Below are 26,727 nucleotides of genomic sequence, written 5' to 3'. Positions count from 1 at the left end.
TATAGACAAGAATGTACATTTCCTTTCAACCAGCATTTACTCAGCTTCAACTCTGTCCACTCTCGTGGGTGCAATAAAGTAGAAAAAGTCATTAGTTCCTATGGACAAAACATATTTGCTTAAAGTACAGACCTAATTATATAAGGTAACGTTTTCCTGGTTTTCCTTCTACCTTACAAACCTATCCTCACGCTCCTTTCCTAACTTTTCTTTCATATGACCTCTAAATTTTGGAGTTTTTCGGAGCTTAGTCCTGGCCCCTTTTCTCTCTTCTTAAGTAATTTTACCTACAGTGGCTTTAAATACCGTAGCAATTATCTTCATTCCAAACTCCCCTTCGAGCTGCACATCGTGGACTTCTCACTGACTTTTCAAACTACCCACAGTTGAACCTCAACTCTTCCAACCCCAACTCGCCTCTTCTTTATCTCATTACTCTATGCTCAGTTATTCAAACTGGGACACAGGGAAACATTGTTTATCCCTCCTGTCCCTTTACCGTGCCATCACATCCATTAACAGTGTATCCTGAACTAGCTTCATGATTTTTACCACATAGGCTATTATTTAATTATTTTAGTTTAATAGACCTGTTTTATCCCAAGGAATAATATTCAGTAAATCATCAGTCTGATGTGTTAGTTATATTCTTTCCAATAAATTTTTTATATCCAAATTATGTATACCATCATGTCTGAGGTGTTTTCAGAAACACTGCATTAGCTTCCAAAATACATATTGAATCTGTTCATGTTTCTCCATCTCTGTCATCATCACTCAGTCATCTTTAATCTGGACCACTCCTAACCAGATTTTTTGCTTGTCTTCTACTTCCCTTTTCTTTTCCTTATTTATTTCTGTGTGTGTGTGTTATTGACATCCCCCGTTTTCTCCCTTTTGCCCCGCTCCACCAAGCCCCACCCCACCCCAGGCCTTCACCACATTATTGTCTGTGTCCATGGCCTATGCATATACGTTCTTCGATTAATGTCTTTCCCTTATTCTTTTGCTTGTGGATATCCAGTTATCCCAGCACCTTCTATTGAAAAGATCTTTTCCCATGGAACTGTCTTAGCACCCTTGTTGAAAATCTATTAACTATAAATCTGGGAGGCCTCGCCCTAACCGGTTTGGCCCAGTGGATAGAGCATCGGCCTGCAGACTGAAGGGTCCCAGGTTCGATTCCGGTCAAGGGCATGTACTTTGGTTGCGGGCACATCCCCAGTAGGGGGTGTGCAGGAGGCAGCTGATAGATGTTTCTCTCTCATCGATGTTTCTAACTCTCTATTCCTCTCCCTTCCTCTCTGTAAAAAATCAATAAAATATATATTTTTTAAAAATCTGGGAGGCCTCAGCATATAAATAGCATTTAAGGTCATGAGGCTAGATGAGATCACCAAGGGAATTAGTGCAAACTGTAGCCCAGGGAGTGCCAATGTTAAACCAGAGAGTTGAGTAGGAACCAGCTACAGAGACAAATAGGGCAGTGAAATAGGAGCAAAACAATGAGAATGAGGTGTCCTGGGAGCCAAGTGAAGAAAAATGTTAAGAAAAGGGAGTGTTCAGCTGTGCCACGATACTGATAACTCAAATAGTGTAAATACCTAGAATTAACATGTGTCCTTTCTTTGCAGTACTGGGACTGCAATGGGTCATCATTGATTTTGACAAGACAAAGCAGTAGAATGAGAAGGGCAGAAATCTTATTGGACTCCAGAGAAGGGGGAAGAGAGGAATTGGGGGCAGGGAGCAAAGGAAACAATTACTTTCATTTTAACAATCACTTTTGAATAACAAAATAAACAGCAAATATAACTAGATATTTTAAATGAATATAATGAAGATTCTTGAAAAGTATTTCACAGATACTAAATAAGCTGTGTACTGCCCCACCGGTGTGGCTCCATTGGTTGGGCCATTATCCTGTACACAAGGGGTTGTGAGTTCCATTCCAGGTCAGGGCACATGTCCTGGTTGAGGGTTCGATCCCCACCTGGAGCATGTGCAGGAGGCAACTGGTTGATGTTTCTCTCTCTCTCTTTCTTCCTCTCTCTAAAAACAGTAAAATAAAAATGTGTACTAATGTGAATATACTGTGGGTATGTTAATTACAGATTTGCTATGATCCTGTTTCAAACAACAGGGAGACCATTTATCAAGTCAGGGGAGTTCCTCCCTATTCCTAACTTAAGGTTTTATTATTTTTTAAGATGTGGGGTTTTTTCCCCCCCTGTTTTAATTGAAATTGCTCTAAGATTTATCTTCTTTATCTGTATTAGATTACATTGATACATTTTTCTAATTTTGAATTATCCTTTTACTCTTAAGATAAATCCTTGGTCACTCACGGTTTCATTACTGTTACTGTTTTTGTTTTGTGCTATTTATTTATTTAAAAAATATTTTTTATTGATTTCAGAGAGGAAGTCAGAGGGAAAGATAGAAATATCAATGATGAGAGAGAATCATTGATTGGCTTCCTCCTGCATGTCCCCTACAGGGGATTGAGCCACAACCCAGGCATATGCTCTTGACCAGAATCGAACCCGTGACCCTTCAGTCCGCAGGCCAACACTCTATCCACTGACCCAAACTAGCTTGGGCATGTTTTGTGCTTTTTAAAAATACATTGACTTATTTTATATTTTTAAATCTATATTTTATAAGAATGATTTTTGTTATATATTGTGATTGTCCAGTTTTAGTTTCAAGGTTATATTAGCCTGATAAAATTAGTTGAGTAGTTTTAAGTAGTAGGCATTTTTTTCTTAAATAGTAGTTGACATATGAAAAGATTATCTGTTCCTTGAAGATTCAAGAAAGCTACCTTTGAAAGTAGGCATTTTATCTATGTTTTAAAATGTAGTGGCATAAAGAACTTTGTGATTTTTAAAATCTATTATATCTCTAATTGTACGATGTTTTTCATTCCTAATATTCATTGTCCTTTTTAAGTCACCGTTGCTATACATGTCTTTTTAATACATTTTTCAAAGAACCAATTTTATATTTTGTTGATCCTCTCTTTACTTTCGTCAGTTTCATTAAACAAATTAATTTTATTTCTTTTCTTCTACTCCCTTTAGGTTTACTCTTCTCTTTTTCCTTCTTAAATTGAAATGCTTTGTATCTGCAGATACATAATGTCATATTGTCCCACTATTAATGATGCTATCTATGCTAGATCATTTTGGTTAGGGAGATAAATCCTTGTTCTCTCCATTGTTAAATGAGCAATATTCCCTTTGCAATACTAAGCAATCAGTAGGGTAATACTTCGGTACTGTGCAAATATTGTATTACGCAACATAATTTCACCTAATGAGTTTAACAACCACTAATGATCTTTACCCTAATCAGTTCTTTCACTGGGGTTTGTTAATGATTTTCTAATTCTATTATTCTTTCTACATTTATTAGCTTGTATGATGTCGTAAAGAAGAGCTTCCTTTTTTTGTTGTACCCTCTTTTTATTTTAGTTTAGTGGGGAGGTTTTTTTTTTTTGCTTGTTTTCAAGTTATTGTGAATTTTTTCAGTGTATTATAATCAGTTATAGTCATTATTCTTTTTGATGCTCAAATTGTCATTGTGGCTAGTGGGAACCCCTTCACACTGGCCCTTGTCTCCTTCTGACAAGTCTCCACAATCTTTGAGCATTTCCTTGCTTTCTGGCAGATGTCCTAAGCCTACTTTTTACTCTTCCCTGCTGACGACTTTAAAAGTTCTAACAGGAATTATGGATCAGATAAGCATGTATCTGGAAATGAAAAGGCAGATCCTAGTGCTAAGTTATAGTTTCAGGAGAGATTTCTAGTGATCTCCTGATTTGTGTTTCAGATGATAGTAGGACATTATCGATACAGGCATTTTGCCTCACAGCTCTAAAAGATTGACTCTAGATTTTGTAAAAATGCAAAAAATATAAATGAAAAATAAACAGTGAAAAAAAGCCTCCAGCTTTTGGACTTCACATAATTACTCAAGGATAATAATTATAAGATTGAAATAGAGACTGAATGATTTAGACTACCACAACAACCATTGTTGCTAATTTGAATCTAATCCCAATCAAAAGCATCTCAAAAATTCTAAAGGAAAAACTTTGTGAAAATGATTTTTTCTATTTAATGTTTTCTATTTTAGTTGCGTGTTTAATTTTAGATTGTAAACGCTTTATGATATAAACTATATTTATAGCCTACATTTTCTAAAGTGTTGGTAAAGTACCATGGACACACTTGTGCAATAAATATTTACCAGCTGTTGGAGGTCCTTACCAAAGGCTTAATACCCCTCTGGCACAAATCACTGTACAGTTGTCATCATTGGCAGGAAGTTGACATTGAAAATCTTGGCTAGAATTCTTTTGCTTAAGGCAAACCTATGAGTGTTAAATTATTGAACTCTTTTCTAACAACTGAGGTTTTACCTTATATAAACTTTAATACTTTATATGGTATTTGTGTGCTAATCAGAGGTAAACTAAAGCTCATAGCTTATTAGATACTCCCAGTAAAATAGAGTGCTTATTTAGCTTTCATTGGTATCTCTATTCATGTTCATTAATTTTCCATTACTTTCTCTTGTTCTTCCTTTTATATGGTGAATATATTATTTTTTACTTAAACTCAAAGAAAAGCTCTGTTTTATAAAGGATTAATTCATTTTTTGATCTGATGAACAGTTCTATTTGGGGGACTTCTTATCCTCATGAGAGAAGAAAATGATGGCTAATGAAGATACAATGTAGGACTAATTTTTTACCGTAATTCTTGCTGTGAATAAAGAGTGTACATTTATTAATAAAAATGATGTCTTCCTCTCCCATCAATATTTCACTCCTTTAAGGAGGTATTTTATTTTATTTTTAAATTTTTTTTAATTGATTTCAGAGGAAGGGAGAGTAGAGAGAAAAACATCAATGATGAGAGACAATAATTGATTGGCTGCCTCCTGCACACCCCCACTGGGGATCAAGTCAGCAACCCAGGCATGTGCCCTGACCGGGAATCGAACCGTGACCTCCTGGTTCATGGGCCGATGCTCAACCACTGAGCCACCCTGGCCAGGCAGGAGGTATTATTTTATTACTGTATAAAACTCAGTAGACTTTTTTTTGTACCTCCAAGTCCTGATAATTAAATATGTAAATGTTCATAGGGTTTCCTGTACTGCTTAATTTTCTATAAACCTTTCCCATAGTATTGCTGAACATTCTCCAGTGCTTCTTAGTAATTCTGCATCTTAAGGTTTTATTCATTTAAATTAATAGTTTAGCTACAAGTATCCACTTCATTGTCTTTGTTTACATTTTTAAATGAAAAAGAGGAGATCATTTATTGAGCTTGAGAAACGACACTTAAGATCTGTGAAATGCATACTATTTCATAGGTAAAGACCTAATATTGTAGTACTTGCATGAAAAGGAATTAAGAAATATATTTTAAAAGACAAGCTATTTTTCCCTAGTTTGAAATATTACGATCATACCAATAAAACTTTTTCCAGGATATTCTGCCTATTAAACAAGAAAACGAAAAACCCCTTTCAGAAAACATGGATGCATTTGAAAAAGTGAGAACAAAATTAGAAACACAGCCACAAGAAGAATATGAAATCATCAATGCAGAGGTAGGATATTTATGAATTTTTTTAAACTCTGATATTACCAGTCAGGATGTAAATGAACTAACTACCTTGTGATTTATAGGCATAATCCCACATAAGAAGTAGACTGCTTTTGGCCTTTAAAATATGCTTAAAAACTTAAAGAACAACAAATAAGTATAGTGTGATCCTTAATGTAAATTATAAATGTCAAAACCAAAGTGAATTTTCAAGCACATTTTGTTAATTCTAGTTTTTGGAAAAAACCAATTCTGTTTAAAATTTTTTAAAGTAATTCCAAATGTAAGTTCAAATGAAACTGAGTCATATTTCTTTCTTATCAGAAAAGTATGATTGCCTATCTACACTTTTGTTAATGAAAAGAAATTCACTCTAAGTCGTGTTGTATGGAAGTCAAATATTTGTTTGACTATTTTATCGTTACCACAATCAGTTGCATTCGATATATAGGTATTACACATGAGCACTATTCCTTCTCTCAGTTTCAGAATGTCTCTATCTGTCACCCACAGAGGATAAGATGCTTTGTGTAAAATCAAGACCATGAACAGTTGGTGGTGACAGCATATTTGAGAGGAAAAAATCTCAGAAAGTTATTGACTGGGTTTTCAGCCCAATCTGAGCCACAGTTTTCTCACCTACATCATTCTGGATTATCTTAAAGATGCCCCTTGATCTCTGTTAATGGCACCCCATTGTAGAGATGTTAGATGTTCCCAAAATACAACTAAAGTGCTTTGTACAGTCATGAGAACCAACATAGATTGCAATATTTCTTCTCTTTGTTGCCTCTTTCATTTGTGTATAAGAAATTCCTTCAGTGATTGTGGACACATGAAAACCATTTCTTAACCACACTGTGTTGTAAAAAGTGATCCATTTTATAGTTTTTATGTGTTCATCTATAAACTTCAACATGCTTTTATGAAAGATCCCATTTCTTCATCTTGACTAGTTAGAACATTAAGCAGTTAAATTCAATCATGCTTAAATCGTTAAATTATTTATTATGTATTATTATTAAATAAACTATTTATTTCTTTTTATCATCAGGTTAAACATGGAGGTTTTGTTTACTACCAAGAAGGTTGCTGCTTGGTGCGTTCAAAAGATGAAGAAGGTATACCACAGTTTTTCCTTTTAGCATACTCTGATTTTTCAGATTTCACATTTTTCATAGGAAATTTGATATTAATTCTCAAAGGCATAGAAAATTTTTTTAGATTATTTCTGAATTTTTATTAAATGGCTAGTTTTTAATATCTGGGTTTGTTTAAGATATAGTTTACAGCCACACTCAAAGCTTTGATAGGAAGAATGGAGATAGGAACCAGCATTTTTTGAGCATCTGCTGAATCCCAGGTACTGTACAAGGTACGATTAGTCAATGTCATTTACATTGTCTTTCTAGGTTCTATATGGTCTCTAAACACTAGGCTATAATGGTATTGAATAATATCACATAAGTAGATGCATGGTATGATATGGACTAGCATAGGATAATATTAAATAACTAATGCCAGTTTCTGTGCAAAACAAGCTGCCATTAATGCTGCAGGAAGCCAGAATATAGCTTCTTACAGAAGAGGGATGCTGATTTAATTTTTTTAATTTTCAATCTCCTCACCTGAGGATATTTTTATTGATTTGACAGAGAGGAAGGGAGAGAGAGAAATGGTTGCTTCCTGCATTTGCCCTGACCGGGAATCAAACCCACAACCATTTTTGGGACACAGGACAATGCTCAACCAGCTGAGCCACCCAACCAGGCAGAGGAAGGCTAATTTGACATTGACATACAGTTTAAAATATTTTTAAGTACATCTGTGGCATTATCTCTTTCTTCCTTTTCTTTATGCAGCAGACAGTGATAATTATGAGGTTTTGTTCAATTTGGAGGAACTTAAATTAGACCAGCCCTTCATTGATTGTATCAGAGTGGCTCCTGATGAAAAATATGTAGCTGCCAAGATCAGAACGGAAGATTCGGAAGCATCTACCTGTATAGTTGTGAAGCTCAGTGACCAGCCTGTCATGGAAGCTTCTTTCCCCAATGTGTCCAGTTTTGGTAAGCCACCAACCACAACAGTCTTCTATTTGATAAAGCAACCGTAGAGAATTGTTCACACTTTTGAAACATTTTATTTGCCCAGGAAAGTGAATGAGAAAGTGAGTGCCTGATTTGTTTACCCCTGTAGTCTCCACACCTGATTATGTGCCTCTTATTCAAGGGACTGCCCCTTCTTTAATTATATATTTGATAGCAAATTACCCAAGGTCACTACCAAGAGAAACTTCGGAACATGTCGTCGAACTAACATATTCATCAGTAGAAGTTGTGATATTTTTACTAATAGAACCAACTTTAAATGTTATCATTGATCATCGAGTAATACGTGTCTATACCCTATCCTCCTTTTTCATTTTCCGTCATAAATTTCCCCATTGTTTCATAACTATATGCTTTTGCAATGAATTGATCCTAATACATAAATTTGGTACATTTTAACCTCTCTTAAAATCAGGATGCATATTATACCATGCTGCCTTACAGTAACTGTCAGCCAGGTGGCAGTCATGATGTCATTTTGTGAAAACTTCCACTGACAGCTTCTGGTAAGATCAAGAAAACCCCAGCTTTAAAGTATATCTGGTAGTCTGAGATATCATGTGGCTTGAAAGCAGACAGAAAACATTTAGGCATGAGAGAAAATGATCTAATATTTCCTCATACTTAAAGTTAGAGGTTTTAGATTTAAACATAATTTATCTCCTGAAAACAAATAATGACTTTACCAAAGTCTTCCCTAAATATTGAACATTCCTCTCCTATTTAGAAACTTTCGTGTCCTGAGACTGATAACAACTTGAACACTTAGAATTGATGTAGTATAATATTTTATTCTCTGGAAAGCTCTTAGGTTTATATAACACAGGTTATATACAGTTGAACCTATGTTAGATTTAGATTTCCAGGGATAAACTTACACATCTCTTTTCTTTGGCACTCAAACTTAGAATGCACTGTGCCTTTTTTAAAAAAAAAAAAAAAAATTTATTTTATTTTTTAATATTTTTATTGTTTTCAGAGAGGAAAGAAGAGGGAGAGAGAGATAGAAACATCAATGATGAGAGAGAATCATTGATTGGCTGCCTCCTACACGCCCCACATTGGGGATCGAGCCCACAACCCAGGGATGTGCCCTTGACCGGAATCGAACTTGGGACCCTTCAGTCCGCAGGCCGACGCTCTATCCACAGAAACAAACTGGCTAGGTCTGTGCCTTTTTTATAAAACTGTAAGTAGTTGGCTATGTATAATTCTTTAATATTTTTTCCCCAGAATGGGTAAAGGATGAAGAAGATGAGGATGTTTTATTCTATACCTTCCAGAGGAACCTTCGCTGTCATGATGTGTATCGAGCCACTTTTGGTGAAAACAAACGTAATGAACGTTTTTACACAGAAAAAGACCCAAGGTACTAGAATAATACAATTAAAGCTTTTTCTCCAACGTATTTCTCCAGTTATCTAAAGTGCTGCTCTTGGTTGACTTAAAATGTTGATTTTGGCTGGAAACAAATATAATATTGTAATCATTCTTTTTTGTAAGTTGTTTAGATTCAAAACTGGAGTTTAGGCATATTCAAACTCCAGAGTAAACACAAATACATCATTAGACTGCAAATGTTGAGTTACATACTTTCTGGACTGTGACGCATGAGAGGAGTTGTTGACTGAACATTTAATAGGGTTGTCATATAGCAATTATAAATCTCTTGTAAGTCAGATACCATGGTATCAGTTGCACAGAATTCACTATGCATTTTATAGAGATTATCTGAATTTTAAATTGCTTTGCTTTCAGCCATGATGGCCATTGGTCCTTATATTTTACCTTCCCCAGTACTTTGGTAATTCCTTCCTAAAGCTACTTGTCTTTATTTCCTTGTAATCTCCAGGACTCATGCCTTATATTACCACTTAAGCTTGGAAGGAAATGATAGTAAATGTATCTGGCAAAATTCCTTGTAATTGAGAAACAATTTTTTTCTTAACACAAGGGTCCTGTCACTTCATACATCATTAAACAATATAGTTTGGACAATATCTGAAGAGATTTTGCAAGGAATAAAAAGGGGGGGATTTAATACTAAATAAATTTATGGCAGTGAAGTCAATATCAAATCAAGAAAATTAACCCTTGGTTTCATAAGAGCTGGCAAGGATCTTAAAGAAAATCTTGAAAGAAAGAAAGGAAGGAAGGAGGGAGGGAATCTGGTACAACTCCTAATTAATTAATAGTAATAATCTTAGGTTTAAAGGAATTACATTATTCCAGGCCATAGAACTAACATTCTTGGTCCAGTGATATAGTCATTGCTTTTTTTCTAATGATGATTGTTTTAATGAGATTGATTTTTAATGATCATAAAGACTATGTAGGGAGAAACCAAGATGGCATAGGTAAACACCGGAAATTGCTGCCTCCCACAACAACTTCAAAAATACAACTGAAAGACAAAACGGACATCATCCAGAACTACAGGAAGGCTGGCTGAGTGGAAATTCTACAACTAGAAGGAAAGAGAAAAGCACACTGAGACTCAGAGGAGGTGCGGAAGTAAAGTGCAGAGGTACGGAGGCACAAGTGGTAAGGGCTGGCAACTGAAGACCCGGCTGTCTTTTTGAATCGGGAGGGAGTCACAAGCCCCCGACTGCTCTGAACTCCAGTTCCGGGAAGTCTCTGGGGACCCATACTCATACGGGGAGAAACTGGACCGTCTGGCAGCAGGCAGAACTCGGAACTCGAGGGCAGCTTTCTCTCAGAGGTGCTTGCAGTGATTACCAGGACACTGAGACGTGGGGCCTCTTAGGGCAGGGCTGAGGATCAGCCATAGCTGTTTGCTCCACCCTGTTGATTCCCTGAGACCCCGCCCCAACCAAGCTGCAGCAGAGGCTTTTGCATATGAATGCCCTGGCCCTTTGCAATTTGAAAATTACCTAACAAACTGCAGCTGGGCCAGACAGACCCAGAACTTCCAAGAGAAGGCCCAAGGCCCCACAGCAGCTTGCATTGCTTCATAGCTGGGCCTCATCTGGGCACCTCCAAACCCCAAACAAGGAAGGGGAATCTGCAGATCTCTCCATAGCTCCTGCTGGGTAGCCTCGGGCAGAGGCTAAATTAGCACCTCCTTAGATCCAAGAGCCAGTGTACCCAGTGGTCAAAGTGGGACCATCCAGATTACAACTCCTCAGATCCATAAGGGACACACTCAGGGGGCAGACTCAGTGAGCACCAAAGCCCCACTGAAGCAAGTCTTGCCCCATAGGGTCTCTTCAGCACAGAAGTTCTCCCACCGTAGACACAGCTGATTCTCACAGCCGATTGGCCTGGAGGCCAATTCCTCCCGGTGATACCTACAACAATCAAGGCTTAACTACAACAAGACTGTGCACAAAGCCCACAAAGGGGTGCACCAAGAGTGTCCACCTCAGGTAATTGGGGAGGCTGAGCTACTGGGCCCTATAGGACACCTAGCACACAAAACCACTCTACCAACACAGGGAAGCATAAAACATGCAGAGACAAAGAAACAGTCACAAATGACAGAAATGGAGGAAAGCAAACTACTGGATATAGAGTTCAAAACCACAGTTATAAGGTTTTTCAAGAATTTTCTAGAAACCGCTGATAAATTTAGTGAGACCCTAGAGGATATGAAAAAGGACCAATCAGAAATTAAGCATACACTGACTGAAATAAAGAATAATATACAGAGATCCAACAGCAGACAAGAGGATCCCAAGAATCAAGTCAAAGGTTTGAAATACGAAGAAGCAAAAAATACCCAACCAGAAAAGAAAAAAGAATCCAAATATGAAGATAGTGTAAGGAGCCTCTGGGACAACTTCAAGCGCACCAACATCCGAATTATAGGGGTGCCAGAAGAAGAGAGAGAGCAAGATATTGAAAACCTATTTGAAGAAATAATGACAGAAAACTTCCCCTACCTGGTGAAAGAAATAGACTTACAAGTCCAGGAAGCACAGAGAACCCCAAACAAAAGGAATCCAAAGAGGACCACACCAAGACACATCATAATTAAAATGCCAAGGGCAAAAGACAAAGAGAGAATCTTAAAAGCAGCAAGAGAAAAACAGTCAGTTACCTACAAGGGAGTACCCATACGACTGTCAGCTGATTTCTCAACAGAAACTTTGCAGGCCAGAAGGGAATGGCAAGAATTATTCAAGTGATGAATAGCAAGAACCTACAACCAAGCAAAGCTATCATTCAGAATTGAAGGTCAGATAAAGAGCTTCACAGATAAGAAAAAGCTAAAGGAGTTCATCACCACCAAACCAGTCTTATATGAAATGCTGAAAGGTATTCTTTAAGAAGAGGAAGAAGAAAAAGGTAAAGATAAAAATTATGAACAGCAAATACATATCTATCAACAAGTGAATCTAAAAATCAAGTGAATAAAAAATCTGATGAACAGAGTAAACTGGTGAATATAATAGAACCAGGGGCATAGAAAGGGAGTGGACTGACAGTTCTTGGGGGGAAAGGGTTGTGGGGGGTGCGGGAAGAGACTGGACAAAAATCGTACACCTATGGATGAGGACAGTGGGAGGGGTATGGACAGAGGGCGGGGTGGGAACTGGGTGGAGGAGAGCTATGGGGGGGGAAAAGAGGAACAACTATAATAATCTGAACAATAAAGATTTAATGAAAAAAAATAAAGACTATGTAACTAATTTGGGGGGAGATATTGATATTATGTGACATAAAAAAATGCAGAATCCTGCCATGGCTGGTATGCCTCAGTTGGTGTGTCATTCCATAACGCTGAAAGATTTTATGTTGATCCCTGATCTAGGTGTATACGGGAGGCAACTGACCGATTCTCTCTCCCACTCTCTCTTTCTCTCTCTCTCTCCCCTCCTTTTACCTTCTCTCTAAAATTAATAAGCATGTCCGCAGGTGAGGATTTTTTTAAAAAAGCAGAATCTTTAATTGCATGTATACTTTAATTCCATCTATTTAAAGACATGAATGAAATACAAATAAACCTTAAAAGAAAAATTAAAATAATTACATTAATTTTTTTTAAATGTGCTAGGTTAGTGGAATTGTGAGGAATTTTCTTCCCAACTATTGATCTGTTTTGTTGTAAAAACTAGGAGAGCCCTAACTGGTTTGGCTCAGTGGATAGAGCGTTGACCTGCGGACTGAAAGGTCCCAGGTTCGATTCTGGTCAAGGGCATGTACCTTGGTTGCGGACACATCCCCAGGAGGAGGTGTGCAGGAGGCAGCTGATCGATGTTTCTCTCTCATCGGTGTTTCTAACTCTCTATCCTTCTCCCTTCCTCTCTGTAAAAAATCAATAAAATGTATTTTTTTTAAAAAACTAGAAGAAAAGGAAATTCAACATGTGTACAGAGGAAAAACAAAGTAACTGTGTCCCTTTCTAAACTATACTAATAAAAGGATAATATGCTAATTAGACTGGATAGACTGGACGTCTTCCAGACGTCATTCTGGACGTCCTTCCTGACAAAGCCGGGACCTAGGCAGCACTGCCTGGGGTCCTGAGTGTCTGCCCGGGCAAAGCCGCCCAGGATCCTGGGTGCCTGTGGCTGGCTCAGGCGAAGCCAGCTCGGGTCCCGGTTGCCTCCGGAGGGAAGGCTGGGTCCCCGGTGCGGGCACCAAGGCAGAGTGGTTAGGGGCGATCAGGCAGGCAGGCAGAGGCAGTTAGAGGCGATCAGGCAGGCGAGTGTTTAGGGGCAATCAGGCAGGCAGGCAAGCAGTTAGGGGCATCAGGAAGGCAGAGTGGTTAGGGGCGATCAGGCAGGCAGGCGAGCAGTTAGCAGCCAGTGGTCCCGGATTGCAAGAGGGATGTCCCCCGAGGGGTCCTGGATTGAGAGAGGGTGCAGGCCAGGCTCAGGGACACACACACACACACACACACACCGTGCACGAATTTTGTGCACTGGGCCTTTAGTAATTACATATTCCTCTAGGAAGTTTATTTCTTCTTCTGAGCAAAAAGCCCTATAATCTGTTAATGAGATTGAGAGTGAGATGATGTCTGTACTTTACCTTGAAATATGTTCAGAAACAGATGGATAGATGATACATAGATATGTGATGTTGATATGTATATATATATTTATATGTACATATCAAAATGTTAATGATTAAATCTCAGTGGTGGGTATACGGGTATTTACCATACATTTCTTTCAAGTTTTCTGCATGTTTGAAAAATGTTCATAATAAAATGTTAGAGAAAAATTATTTTTAATGTTTTTAGAGGCAATGAGAAAAATAATAGCAGAATTTTAGTTTACAAGCAGAATTCACTAAGCAGTTGTTTTTATTTTCTATCTACATTTTAATTAATATATATACTGACCACCTGTAAGATATTGTCATTAACAAGGTAGCATGCACTTGAAATTTATTGGATTTTCATATCTTTTTCTCTCCCTCTCTCTCTCTCTCTCTCTTCTCTCTCCCCGTGTATGTGTGTGTGTGTGTGTAGCTATTTTGTTTTCCTTTATCTTACAAAAGACAGTCGTTTCCTCACCATAAATATCATGAACAAGACCACTTCTGAAGTGTGGTTGATAGACGGCCTAAGTCCTTGGGATCCACCTGTACTTATCCAGAAGCGAATACATGGGGTCCTTTACTACGTTGAACACAGAGATGATGAACTATACATTCTCACTAATGTTGGCGAGCCTACAGAATTCAAGGTGATACTCTATTTCTTAGCTCCATTTGGCTGTTAAGAAGTGTCACACTTCCATCAGCAACAGTTCTTGTTCTAAGAGTTCATTGTTTCATAGGCTTTTGGTAAAGTGTAGAAATTGATGCTACCATCCTGGGTTTAGTCAGTCCCATTTGAATTGTTCCTAAAAAAGGATAGTAAATGAAGCATACTCTATGCTGATTATATCAATTATCAAAGGCAGACCTAGTAGCTTAAAAGAACAAAGTTTTATAAATTCATGATTTTGTGAGTTAGCAATTTGGATTGTTCTCAGTTAAGCTGTTCTGTCAGAGTCAGCTGGATGCCAGTACCCTCACTCAAGTGTCCATTGGTTGGCTATCAGCTAAGCACCAGGCCTCATTCAGTGGTGATGGTCACACTTCAGCCCTGATGCAGTTAGCTCTCCATAAAACAGTGAAGAATAGTATGTCTAATTTCAGTGGTTTCATCTATGGCTTTGGATTTTGTAGATACCATGTTCTGTTACCTAGATCTCTTCTAACTTTGTTCCACACAGCTAATGAGAACAGCAGCTGATACACCTGCTATCATGAATTGGGACTTATTTTTCACAATGAAGAGAAATACCAAAGTCGTAGACTTGGACATGTTTAAGGATCACTGTGTTCTCTTCCTGAAGCACAGCAATCTGCTTTATGTTAATGTGATTGGTCTGGCTGATGACTCAGTTCGGTCTCTAAAGGTATGTTTAATTATCAAAAGACAGTAGTGTTAATCAAAATACATGCAGTTTACCTTCACCAGAACATCAAATTTTTAATAATAGCAATTCACTTTTTCTTAAAAGAATTAATTTCAGTGACATTTAGCATACTAGGTCTTCGTCAAATTTAGGAGGTAGGTCTCTTTCTATATATCACATATTTCTCCGGCTTTAAATATAGTAATAGCTCAGGCCAACTGGGCAGCTAGTGCCTAACCACTGCCTGCTGCTCCATCCCACACACCCAGTAGGGATAGCGCCCACAGTGTTTGTGCCATTGCGTGCTTGCATCTGCATCATCTCTCTGCCATGTCTCTCACCAGGGCATGAGGAAAAGTGAACTTTGGTTTCTTTCAAGAAGGGGTGGCAGTGGTCTCCACTACAGCGGCTGTGATGCTGGCACATGTCCCTGGCAGGCTGACCCACTGGTATTGCCTGTGGCTGCCAGGAAAGATAATCTGCCTCCACAAGTGAACTTACGATGGCACCCTTATTGCCCACTTTTAAAGCAGCATTAACATGTGAGTTAAGATACCAGACACTGAAGGGAAGAGGAGAGGCCTGCATTTTGCTTATATGGAAGGAGTTGTGGAGCCAGTTGACCAGCAAGCATAGACCACTTACACCTCCCTAACTGCAGTGTTATCGCAATTTCTGTTAAAATGCAATTCCTGGAAATTCACCAGGTGTTTATTGAACTTCTGTGCGCAAAGTGCTGTATGGGGCACTCTGGAGTGGAAAGACAGCAGAACAAAATATCTGGCCTTAAGGAGGATAGAGTTAATCATGAGCTTCAACCAACACGAAGAAGAGGTAGAAGGTGGTTTAAATAAGTGGTGTCAAGAATGAAGGAGATACAAAGTCACTGTTAGGATACACAGTTATAGTTGTTGTAGGCAAGATCCAAAGAGGATAGACAGGAATTTGATGGGTAGGAAGGGACTGCTATTCTAGGATGAGGACATCTATCACATGAAGCACTAAGCGGGAGTAGCTCAGAAAATGTTCAGGAAACTGCTAGTAATTCTGTTTTATTATATAATAGATTTCTGGGGGATGAAGCTATGATTTGATGTTCTTTGATTGTCACAGTAATGAATTTATGCATAAATTATGAAGAGGGAGAACATGTGAAATTTGGCGGTAGGAGAGTGATTTGAGGAGTGAGCTATACTTCATGAGATTATCTGGCAGCCACGTTAGGACACACTGAAGCAGCAGGAGATAAAGGGCAGGAAGATTAGTTTTGAGATTGTTATAGTAATATAAAATAAGAGATTACCAGGGCCTAAAACAACCAAAGTTTCCTAGCAGCCTCATAAAATCAGATTATCAAATGTAATGTCTGGTGTCTTAGAGGACGATATAGTTGTCCTAAAACACAAATGGTGATTTTACTTTAGCAAATTTTTATTGGTTTCATCTACTAGATTCAAAGTGTGTCCTCTTACTTGCTAATTGATGCCTAATTCAGATATCTTTGACTGGAAACTTATGGCAGTCTATGTGAATACAGATGGGAGAAAATACATTTATTACACAGTTCTGTTAAGAAAATTAAGAATGTCTTGACTTTACTCTGTTATAATAAGATTTGACTTTCACGTAAATATGACCTTTTATAGTTTTTGTAAGTATTTCTATTTTCCATGGTTTTACCTTCCATTAGAATAAGCATCATGTCTTTAGTTTATTCTATATCCTCTACTTTATTCCCTAACCCTCCCAACCTGTAGGACCTAGTATGCCATGTATAATGTTCTGAGTCATCATCACATGGAATCAGATACTATATTATATGCCAGGTGCTACTTTAAGAGAATTTCGCAGATCAGAGCCTTTTCACAAACTGCATTACACTGATTGATATGCATGGGCAGCACCATATACAAAGGACAAAAACCTTTGGGACAGTTTTCTTTCAGCATTTAAGATATAATTATTCTTGGATGCTGTCCACTAGTACACATGGTTGATACTGCGGGCTTATCCAAATGGGAAAGGTGGCTTAAGATATTCTTGAGATCATTAATACCTTACTTCTCCATCAGCTGGACAGACTTTAAAAAGTCTATAGCCTTGGAACAGTTGTTATTATAATTAAAACTCTAACTTTGATCCATTAGTTTAAGAAATACACCCAAAGGACTTTTTGCTTTATTGGAACCATTTGGTGTAAAACTAGAACAGCTTAACACATGGATCACAGAGAAACATCTAAAGTCACCAAAGGGCAGAATGACGTGTACCTCTGGGCCGAGGACCCTTGTCCCCTCAGCCTGAGGCCTGGTTGCAAGGTTAGCAGTGGTGCTTGTTTGTTTCCTTCCCACTAAGGTCTCGGTTTGCTCACTCCGTTCATACGACCAGATTTCCCAACTTCCATGATTACACTTTTCTTTCTGGTTATGGCTTGCATTTAGATATATTGTCCTTGAAAATAATCCTCAACCTGAGGAGAATGATCGGGAACTCTTGTAAAGAAATATTGTAAATGTATGTCCTTATTAGTTTCAGGAAAATAGATTCTTTGGATTAATTACAAGAAATTTGCTCGGTAAACATAAGCTCTTTGGCCATAGTTTCTACAAGTTAAATGGTGCACTCTCTATGCACACATCCCCCACTTACCCTTTCTGAATAGTGCCCACCAGTGACTTTGCTGTGCCAAGACCTCTGATTTTCTAAGGAATTTGCTCTTTCTACAATTACTCAGGAAGAGAAAGGCAATTTTCTTTTAATGCTCTGACTCCTGGTACCATTTCTAAGACACTGTCAGCCTGCTTACCAGAGTTCTTTAAAAGGTGTAAGAAGGATGTTAGTGGAAGGCTTGAAGCAGGACCCTGCTGCTCTGAGAGAATAAATTTTGATTCCTTTCCTTTTTTTCTTAAAGTTAAGAATCTTAATCATAATAGCTCTGAGTCTTTCAGAGTGAATGTGCAGGAAAGGTTTTGTTCTGCACAATGGTTAGCCTAGGAGCTAAAGTTAGAAACAAATTGTAAATGCTTTAGTGCTGCTGCGCCATTTTGTAGCCCTGGAATAATAACTGTCATCACTGTGGCTATCTAGGCAGCAGAGTGTGGGCTGGTGGGTAAATTATTAAAAATACATGTCTGAGATTTCATGTTCTGTGAGGACAGAGATCTTGAAGATGTTGCTTGGTTCTGAATTACTATTTGATTTGCTCTTATTAATCCTTTTGCTGTTATTTTATTGCCCAAGTTTATGCCCCAAAATAAACTTTTTTATTACAGAGTTCATGTAAATCCAGAATCATGATAAACCATTTTCCTATCATTTTTCCTTATTTTATTAATCATTGGTATAGAGTTGTGTTTGTTTTTTACTTGAAATGTCTTCTGTTGTGCTAAAGTAATCCTTAAATGAAGCATTATGTGATAATGGATAGAAGTAAAACTGATGTTCACATTATCTTGTTTGAAGCAGACCCAGAAATTTAATTAATATACCTAGCGTCCAGATAAAGAGTAAAAATAACTTTTATATCTTTAGCTCCCTCCTTGGGCCTGTGGATTCATAATGGATACAAATTCAGACCCAAAGAACTGTCCCTTTCAGCTTTGCTCTCCAATACGTCCCCCAAAATATTACACATACAAGTTTGCAGAAGGCAAACTGTTTGAGGAAACTGGACATGAAGACCCAATCACAAAGACTAGTCGTGTTTTACGTCTAGAAGCCAAAAGCAAGGTAAGTCTTTGTAATCTCCACTGTCAGCCCCCATTTACTGCAAGCCTACTATTTGCCAAGTATTGTGCAGTTGCTGGGTATACAGTTTTGTAAAGTGGATCTCAGACCTCAGTAAGACCCAAATGAGTTTAGTGGGTAAATGGATTTTTCTTTAATTTTAAGACTCATATTTACTTTAACATGGATTAGAAATTTTATGACTAGCACAACAAGCCCTTCATTTCAACGAATGCAAAAAATAGAATGTATGAAGTTTAAGTGACTACTTTTCAGTCATTCCTGTACCTCTTAGGAAAAAAATCACTATTAACCATTTAGTGTATCACCTTCCAGATTTCCTTTTTATTTATTTATTTTTTTGCCAACAAAATATGTATGTTTAGGCTTTGTTTTGTTTTACAAGTATGGCATTTATACCAGCCTGTCAAAATGTGTAATTATTATACCCCTAATGGAAGCTAAGTTCTTGGAGAGCCAAGGGACTCTTCAAGAAGGGAGCACCTGCTGAGTGGGCTGCTCTAGCTTTGCAGGCATTGCGCCCTGCTGATGGGCTCTGGGCCTAGCCCGTCGCAGGGCTTGCTCCATCCTGACCTCTTCCTTTTCCTAACTTTCCAGCCAGCAAGTATTCCTCAGCTTGTTTACTGAAGTTGAGGAGTAATCTATAGCATTTTATAAGAATGAGTCATACTGAGAAGTGAAAATTCAGTTCCACTATCATAACAAATTGCATCTAGAATAATGAGAGGAAGTGTCCCAAAGTGAAGTTTTCTAATGAGAAAAAAAATAGGGAGAGTGGCTTGGTTATATTCTTTTCCTTCCTTAAACTAGTGCTATTTCATTAGTTTCTGTAGGCAGGGTGAGAACCAACTTTCTCCCACCTTTGTACTGTGAAAGAAAGATAAGAAATCATCCAAGTTATCTCATTTTATCTGTCCAGAGAGTGCTTAGTTTTAATCAATTGGTATTGATTAATGTGAACTAAATTGGGGAATAGTTACTTGTCCTAAAAGTAATTTCTGTGTTAAAATTCACAAGCCCTTACCGGTTTGGCTCAGTGGATAGAGCATCAGTCTGCAGACTGAAGGGTCCCGGGTTCAATTCTGGTCAAGGGCACGTACCTCAGTTGCAAGTTTGATCCCTGGCCCTAGTCGGGGCGCTCGATGTACACATCCATGTTTCTCTCTGTGTCCTCCTCCCTTCCACTATCTCTAAAAATCAATGGAAAAATATCCTTGGGTGAGGATTAACAAACCAAATATATATATATATATATATATATATATATATATATATATATATAATCTTTCAATTTTTAAAATAAAAATTTTATTTTATTTGTGTTTGAGGATTCTGTCTGTAAAGGATAGAAAATTGAGCTGTTAAAACTTCTTTAGTTTTTCTATTTGTAAATATTTAAAGATGAGTAGTGCCAGTATGTAGGCCTAGGTACAGGAAGAATGCTATGCTAGTATGTTTAATCTTAATAGGTACTTGGGGAAAAAATTTACAGTAGTGCTGGGTAGTGAAGAACTCTTTAGAATCACTTTATTATCAGGAAAAGCCATTTTATAAAATATATTCAAGTCATAGTCTTACTGCTCTTTTTTAGTTAATACTATGGGTCAGCCAAGTAGCTGAAAGTAAGTGTTGAGATAGAGTTTAGAGACCATAACTCTTTGTCTTAATTAAAGTTTCTGCTCAGCGTCAATAAGCAGGACATAAAATAGGGGATAAAACTGTTTGAAAATACTCTTGTTTACATGGATAATAAATCTTCATTTCCAGGATGGAAGGTCAGTGCCAATGACTATCTTTCACAAAACGGATTCTGAGGACTTGCAGAAAAAACCTCTCCTGGTCCATGTGTATGGAGCTTACGGCATGGACTTGAAAATGAATTTCAGGCCTGAAAGGAGGGCGTTGGTGGACGATGGATGGATATTAGCATATTGCCATGTGCGGTGAGTCTGCATATTTATCCTGGCATATGAGTGCGCGAGCACTGTGACAGATGCCCAAAATAACAGTACATCACGAGCAAAACTTTGTTTTTTCATTTGTATTGAATTTATGTATTCCTACACCTATGCTGGTGGAACTTGATTTGGTAACATTAGTTGATCCAAAAAGCAAAAGGGGTACATTTTTTAGGATATTGTACCAGACTTTTAGGATTTTTAGAATACTATCAGCCTCTTTACTTATTTGGTAACATTATTATTTCCATTTAATTCCCCCGAGTTTAGGTTTTTCTAAAATAGCCTCTTAAGCTGAACTCCTTTTTTCCACTCTAATTTCCATTTTATTTTAGCTGTTTTCAAGACACAAATATTGTGTTTCTGCTTAAAATCCTTCACTACCTCCCCCCATCTCCATAATAAAGTCCAGATTTCTCAGAATAGTATTTAACATCCTGATGATCTCTTATCTCTGTAAGGGCGTCTGTTATCACTCCCCACACATGTCCTGTGCTCCCGCCATACACTCCTCCACAGCCAGCCTTGCTTGTCCTGCCAGGCGACAAGCTGCTTCCCTCGGTGCCCTGGCTCCGCGGTGTCCTGATGTCTCCCTTTCTTTGCCTTCTGGGAACTTATATTCTTCCTTTAAGACTCAGCTTATGTATTATCTCCATGTTAAGCATTTGTGTTCCTGACACATGGATGTTCTTTCTTCTGCTTCTGTGGCACCTTAAATACATGTGTGTAATAGCAGCAACCAGATTTCTTGGTGGCTGTTTTCTTTCCCCACAAAATGAAGATCTTCTCCGGGCAGGGGATTTTTGCTTATTTATGTTCTCAGGCCTGCATTTAGCACAGTGTCTGGTACATAGCAGGCAGGCACTCGAACACGTCTGTTGATTGTCTGCTTCAGGGGTTAGCAAACTTTTTCTCTAAAGAGCTAAACAGTAAACATTGTAGGCTTTGCGGCCACATGTGGCTCTGCTGCATATTCCTGGTTGGGTTTTTTCCTCCCAACCTTTGAAAATGTGAAAACAGCTCTTAGCCCGAGGGCCATACAAAAACAGGTCTCCGGGTAGATTTGGCCCATAAGATAGTTTGCTGACCCCGACCTATATTATTAATTTTTTTTTTTCTCCACTAAAACCTTTTTGCCCTTTAATTTCAGGGGTGGTGGTGAGTTAGGCCTTCAGTGGCACGCTGATGGCCGTCTAACTAAAAAACTCAATGGCCTTGCTGACTTAGAGGCTTGCATTAAGACGCTTCATGACCAAGGCTTTTCTCAGCCAAGTCTAACAACCCTGACTGCTTTCAGTGCTGGAGGGGTGCTTGTGGGAGCGTTGTGTAACTCTAATCCAGAGCTCCTGAGAGCTGTGACTATGGAGGTGAGTACACGCTGTCTCTGATTGTTTACAGAATGGGGGGCCATGAAGCCATAGGCTTCCCTGAGAAAAAATTCTGGTTTACCATAGCATATGAGTGTAACAAAGCTTTTCAATTTTAAACAAAGAATTGTAGCTCTGAGTGAACTTCAAAGTTATTTTAATCCAACTACTCGCCCTTTACTTTTCCCTGACAGTGTTCTTTATTAAGTTTTAAGGATTTTCACTGAAGGATATTAATAGCTATCCCTTTTTTTTTTTTGGTAAGAACATTTAGAATTGGTGGAAGAGACAAAGCATAGAAGACTCATCAGTTCTGGGAAGTAAGGCAGAGTGCACTGGGACTCTGAAGTGCACCAAGTGTTTTACTCTATTGCCCATCAACCTTTTAGTCCTGGATTTAGGGGCTCTCTGGTTTTAGATACTGTTTTTAATGGTCTTTAGGGGTAGTTTTTCTATACTTCAATTGAAATACCTTATTCTGAAAATGCTTGATAGTCTTTTCCTTATGTCCAAAATTATGAAGTTATAGCAGCTCATTTCTCCTGTTTCTTGGTTAGATGCTCTAGAAAATAAAATTATTGGGATGAGCAGAGTAAATTATTTTTAAGTTTTTTATTTTGAGGGTGTGGGGTGTACGCTGTGGGTTTGTATTAAGTAAATAAGTGTTAAATAATTCTGAACTGTACATCTATTTTTAAAATAGAAATACTACATATAGGGGAAGAAAATCCTATCACAAAGATAATAATGGAAAAATTATTTACACTATAAAGAAAATTCAGCCTTTGACTTTTAGAAATTACTTTGACTTTTACAAATTAGGAAGGAAATCAGAAATGTATGTGTAAGGATTTTTAGCCCACATTGCTTATAATAGTGAAGAATTGAAATCTTCAATTCTTCCAACAACACAGTATATATGTATCCAACAATACTAGTAGTGTCTGTATGAGTCAGTTCTTAATCAGAAGCACCAGAACCATAGTTCTTCATTAGAAGCACTAGTTCTTAATTAGAAACACATAACTACTTTAAGCAGAAAAAGGATTTATTGAAGTGTATTGGGTGAGGGTAGGTATAGAACCAGTCTTAGAGGCTGCACAACCAGAAGCATGTCCAAAATATACCATTAACCTATCCCATGAAGCAATCACTACCACCACAACTGGGCAGACGTCTCTTCACACTGCTAGTGTTGCTCTTAGAAACTTGATATAGCTGTGGCAGTTTTGCCAGAATAAATTCTCTGTGGTCCCTACTTCTTTGAGTCACTAACTTCCCATTCAGAATTTGGAGCACATTGTGTCTGATTGGTAGACTGAAGTCATGTGGCTACTCCTGCGCTACAGGGAAAGCTGGGAAAGGAACTACCTAGCATTTAGTACCTCTGTCTCACAAGGTTTGGGATACTCTAACTGCAGAAAAGGAGTTCAGGTGCTAGGCAGCCAAATAGAATTCCATTTGCCCACTATACGTGGTAAATGTTAATGCAAGAGAAAGCTGAAAAGCATGTTAACAAGACCATAAGGTTAAGTGAAAAAAGCTACCATTTTATTAAATGTTTTAACACTGTGTAAGCCAATAAGTGATTTTCTCTTCTTTCAAAATGGATATTTTCCAGATTTTCTTCAATTTGCATTTATCTTTTATTTTTATGTAAAATGTCCAACTGGTGAAGGAAAATTTATTCATGTATTGCTAAGTTTTTATTTTTTATTGTGGTAAAGTAACAAAATTTACCTCTTCACCATTTGTTTTGTTAATCCCGAAGACATTTTTTCCCATTGATTTTCAGAGAGAGTGGAAGGGAGGGGGAGAAAGAAAAACATTGAGGTGAGAGAGACACATTGATTGGTTTCCTACCACACCCACCCCAACTGGGGCAGGGATCAAGCCTGCAACCGAGGTACATGCCCTTGACCGAATCAAACCTGTGTTGCTCTAACCACTGAGCAATTGGCTAGGGCACCTCTTCACCATTTTTAAGCGTTACAGTTAAGCATTACAGTTAAGTAGTATTGAGTACATTCACACTATTGTGCAACCAATTTCCCAGAACTCTTCATCATGCAAAATTGAAATTCTATACCCATTAAGTAGCAACTCTTCAGTTTCCTCTTCCCCTAGCCCCTGGGAACCACCATTTTACTCTGTCTCTGTGATTTTGACTAAGGTACCTCCTAGAAATGGGGTCTTTTTATAACTGGTTTATTTCACTTAGATAATGTCCTCAAGATCCATTTGTGTTGTGGCATGTGTCAGAATTTCCTTCTTTAATAGCTAGCTATCCTAATGGATGTCAAGTGGTAACATTTATTCTTTTACATAAAAGTGTGTGTGTAGATATATATATAAGCAAAAGGCACAAAATTTGTGAAATCCTATATAATAAAAGGCTAATATGCAAATTGTCCCCTCAACCTGGAGTTTGACCAGGGGGCAGGGCTGGCTGAACCCCACCCTTGCATGAATTTGTGCACCGGGCCTCTAGTTAGAATATAAGCCCTTTGTTTTTATATAAATGTCACTTAAGGAATCTGAACACCTTAAAAGCCAGTTATAAAGCCAAGGTGCTGGGTAAGGACTGAGGAATGCATGTGGCTCCTGGGTTATACATGGCTTCCTGAGCTCTGTTCTCTCATGTCAACATGTATGTTCATAATGTATATTTCCCTGTAACTCATTTTACCAACTTGTTAGTCGAAGTTTAAGTCCCTTTGGCTTTTTTTTTTTTAGGCACCTTTCTTGGATGTTCTCAACACCATGATGGATACTACACTTCCTCTGACATTAGAAGAATTAGAAGAATGGGGGAATCCTTCATCTGATGAAAAACACAAGAACTACATAAAACGTTACTGCCCCTATCAAAATATTAAACCTCAGGTAGTGAAAGACAGTTATGATATTACTATCCACAGTGACAGAGTGAAGATGATCAAAAGGATACTTACCTGATCTGAGCTCAGGCCGGAATTCAGTAGACCTTTAGTTTGTTTCTACTTATAATACCCCGACACCTTTCAGCACCGTCGTTGCCCATATTCCATGCTGGCTTCAATAGGGTCGTGGTCTCTCTGGTTAAGCAGATACTATTCCAGATGATGAGTAGTCTAGTACTCTAATGCTATAGATCTCTCAAGAGTACCAAGTAAAGGGGAAAAATGTAGCATTTAGGGGGGAAAATTAGAAGTAATTATTTTTCATAATCTGTAAGATAGAAAGGGACCATAAGGAACAATATACATTCTTTGTACATCCATTTTCTTGCAGCATTATCCTTCAGTTCACATCACAGCTTATGAAAACGATGAACGGGTACCTCTGAAAGGAATTGTAAACTACACTGAGAAACTCAAGGAAGCTGTTACGGAGCACGCTAAGGACAGTGGTGAAGGTAGGGGACCACTGCAAAGCAGGAACATAGCTAAGCAGACTATTACCTTTAGCAAACCTCTCAGAGGAATGCATTTCATGTACAGACCAAATCTCCAACCTATGATTTGGGACAAATTACTGTTTTTCCTATGTTGACTACTAATTGAAGCACACATTACAACTATAACCACCTCGCCTTTTGTCCAAGGACAATATCAAAACAAGCTAGGCAAGGTAAAATAAGTTACACAAAAAAGTAAATTTAAATATCAAATATAAATTGAAGATGGACTATCATACAGCCATTCATTCATTTAATACAATATTAACTGAGCCATTACTCTTGGGAACCTAAAACAGGTTCTGAAGTTTTTGCTCTGGAGCCTCAGTGCCCAAACTAGCGGCTTTAATTTTCTCTAGATCTTTGTATTTTATTAAACAAGTGCTCTTACCTTTTTTCTCGCCATTACATCCCAGACCTTCAGAGCCGGGTGGGAGGAACCCTCATTCATGTTTCCAGACGGTTGCCCTGTGCCCAGCTCCGTCTCCCTCTCACCACTGCTGCAGTGGGTGTTTCTGGGTCTAAGACTCTCTCAGCTTCACAGGGCCAGTGGCTTCCTCCTTGTCACAGCCTTCCCCCTGTGGCCCTGCAGCCTCTCCCATCAGCTTCCTCAGCCGCTGGTCCTACTCCTGCTGGCCCCTCCCAGCTCTCTGTTGGAAGGGATGGTCAGGCCTTTATCCTTCACTATCGCTTTCATAGATTACTTAGAAAAGGGGGGAGGGGCAGAAATGGGCTTCAGTTGGCCAAAAACTTTCTAATTGTTTCATATGTTAACTCTTTCAGGCTATCAGGCCCCCAATATTATTTTAGACATTCAGCCTGGAGGCAATCATGTGATTGAGGATTCTCACAAAAAGGTATGTTGTCCAGCCCTCTCAGTTGACAGGTCCTCAGGCAGAGAAGTGCTGTGCTCCACATTTCGGTGATTCGGGCGGCGTGGGCCACATTCAGGTCTGTGACTGAGACCAGGAGGGTGAGGAAGAACACTGAGTCCATCAGGGGAGCAGGCTCTCTCTAGTGCTTGTGAGCTCTGTTCACGTAATTGAACCGTAATCTGCCTCTGTCCCAAGTAAAAGTATCCCTGCCATAAATTGCT

The 26,727-nt window shown here is 38.3% G+C and overlaps 1 protein-coding gene across 5 annotated transcripts in view; it reads left to right on the top strand.

Moving 5' to 3' along the window:
- The window catches only part of PREPL (prolyl endopeptidase like), a 33,391-nt gene that overhangs the window by 3,954 nt on the left and 2,710 nt on the right, over positions 1–26,727 (top strand). For 3 of the 5 annotated variants that reach the window (XM_070429128.1, XM_070429130.1, XM_070429127.1), the window contains 12 exons: positions 5,509–5,631; positions 6,682–6,748; positions 7,490–7,696; positions 8,972–9,107; positions 14,184–14,400; positions 14,935–15,120; positions 18,652–18,849; positions 20,635–20,810; positions 21,976–22,192; positions 24,929–25,078; positions 25,466–25,589; positions 26,415–26,488. In XM_070429128.1, coding sequence (XP_070285229.1) covers positions 5,509–5,631; positions 6,682–6,748; positions 7,490–7,696; positions 8,972–9,107; positions 14,184–14,400; positions 14,935–15,120; positions 18,652–18,849; positions 20,635–20,810; positions 21,976–22,192; positions 24,929–25,078; positions 25,466–25,589; positions 26,415–26,488 — 1,875 coding nt within the window. Of the gene's footprint in view, positions 1–5,508; positions 5,632–6,681; positions 6,749–7,489; positions 7,697–8,971; positions 9,108–14,183; positions 14,401–14,934; positions 15,121–18,651; positions 18,850–20,634; positions 20,811–21,975; positions 22,193–24,928; positions 25,079–25,465; positions 25,590–26,414; positions 26,489–26,727 lie in introns of those variants that run through there. The other 2 variants (XM_070429129.1, XM_070429131.1) reach the window with 2 other exon arrangements.

The sequence above is a fragment of the Myotis yumanensis genome, unplaced genomic scaffold (genome assembly GCF_028538775.1).
Source record: "Myotis yumanensis isolate MYYU_CA2020_CCGP unplaced genomic scaffold, mMyoYum1.0.hap1 SCAF_11, whole genome shotgun sequence".
NCBI lineage: Eukaryota > Metazoa > Chordata > Mammalia > Chiroptera > Vespertilionidae > Myotis > Myotis yumanensis.
This window is presented reverse-complemented; position numbering and strand designations above follow the sequence as displayed.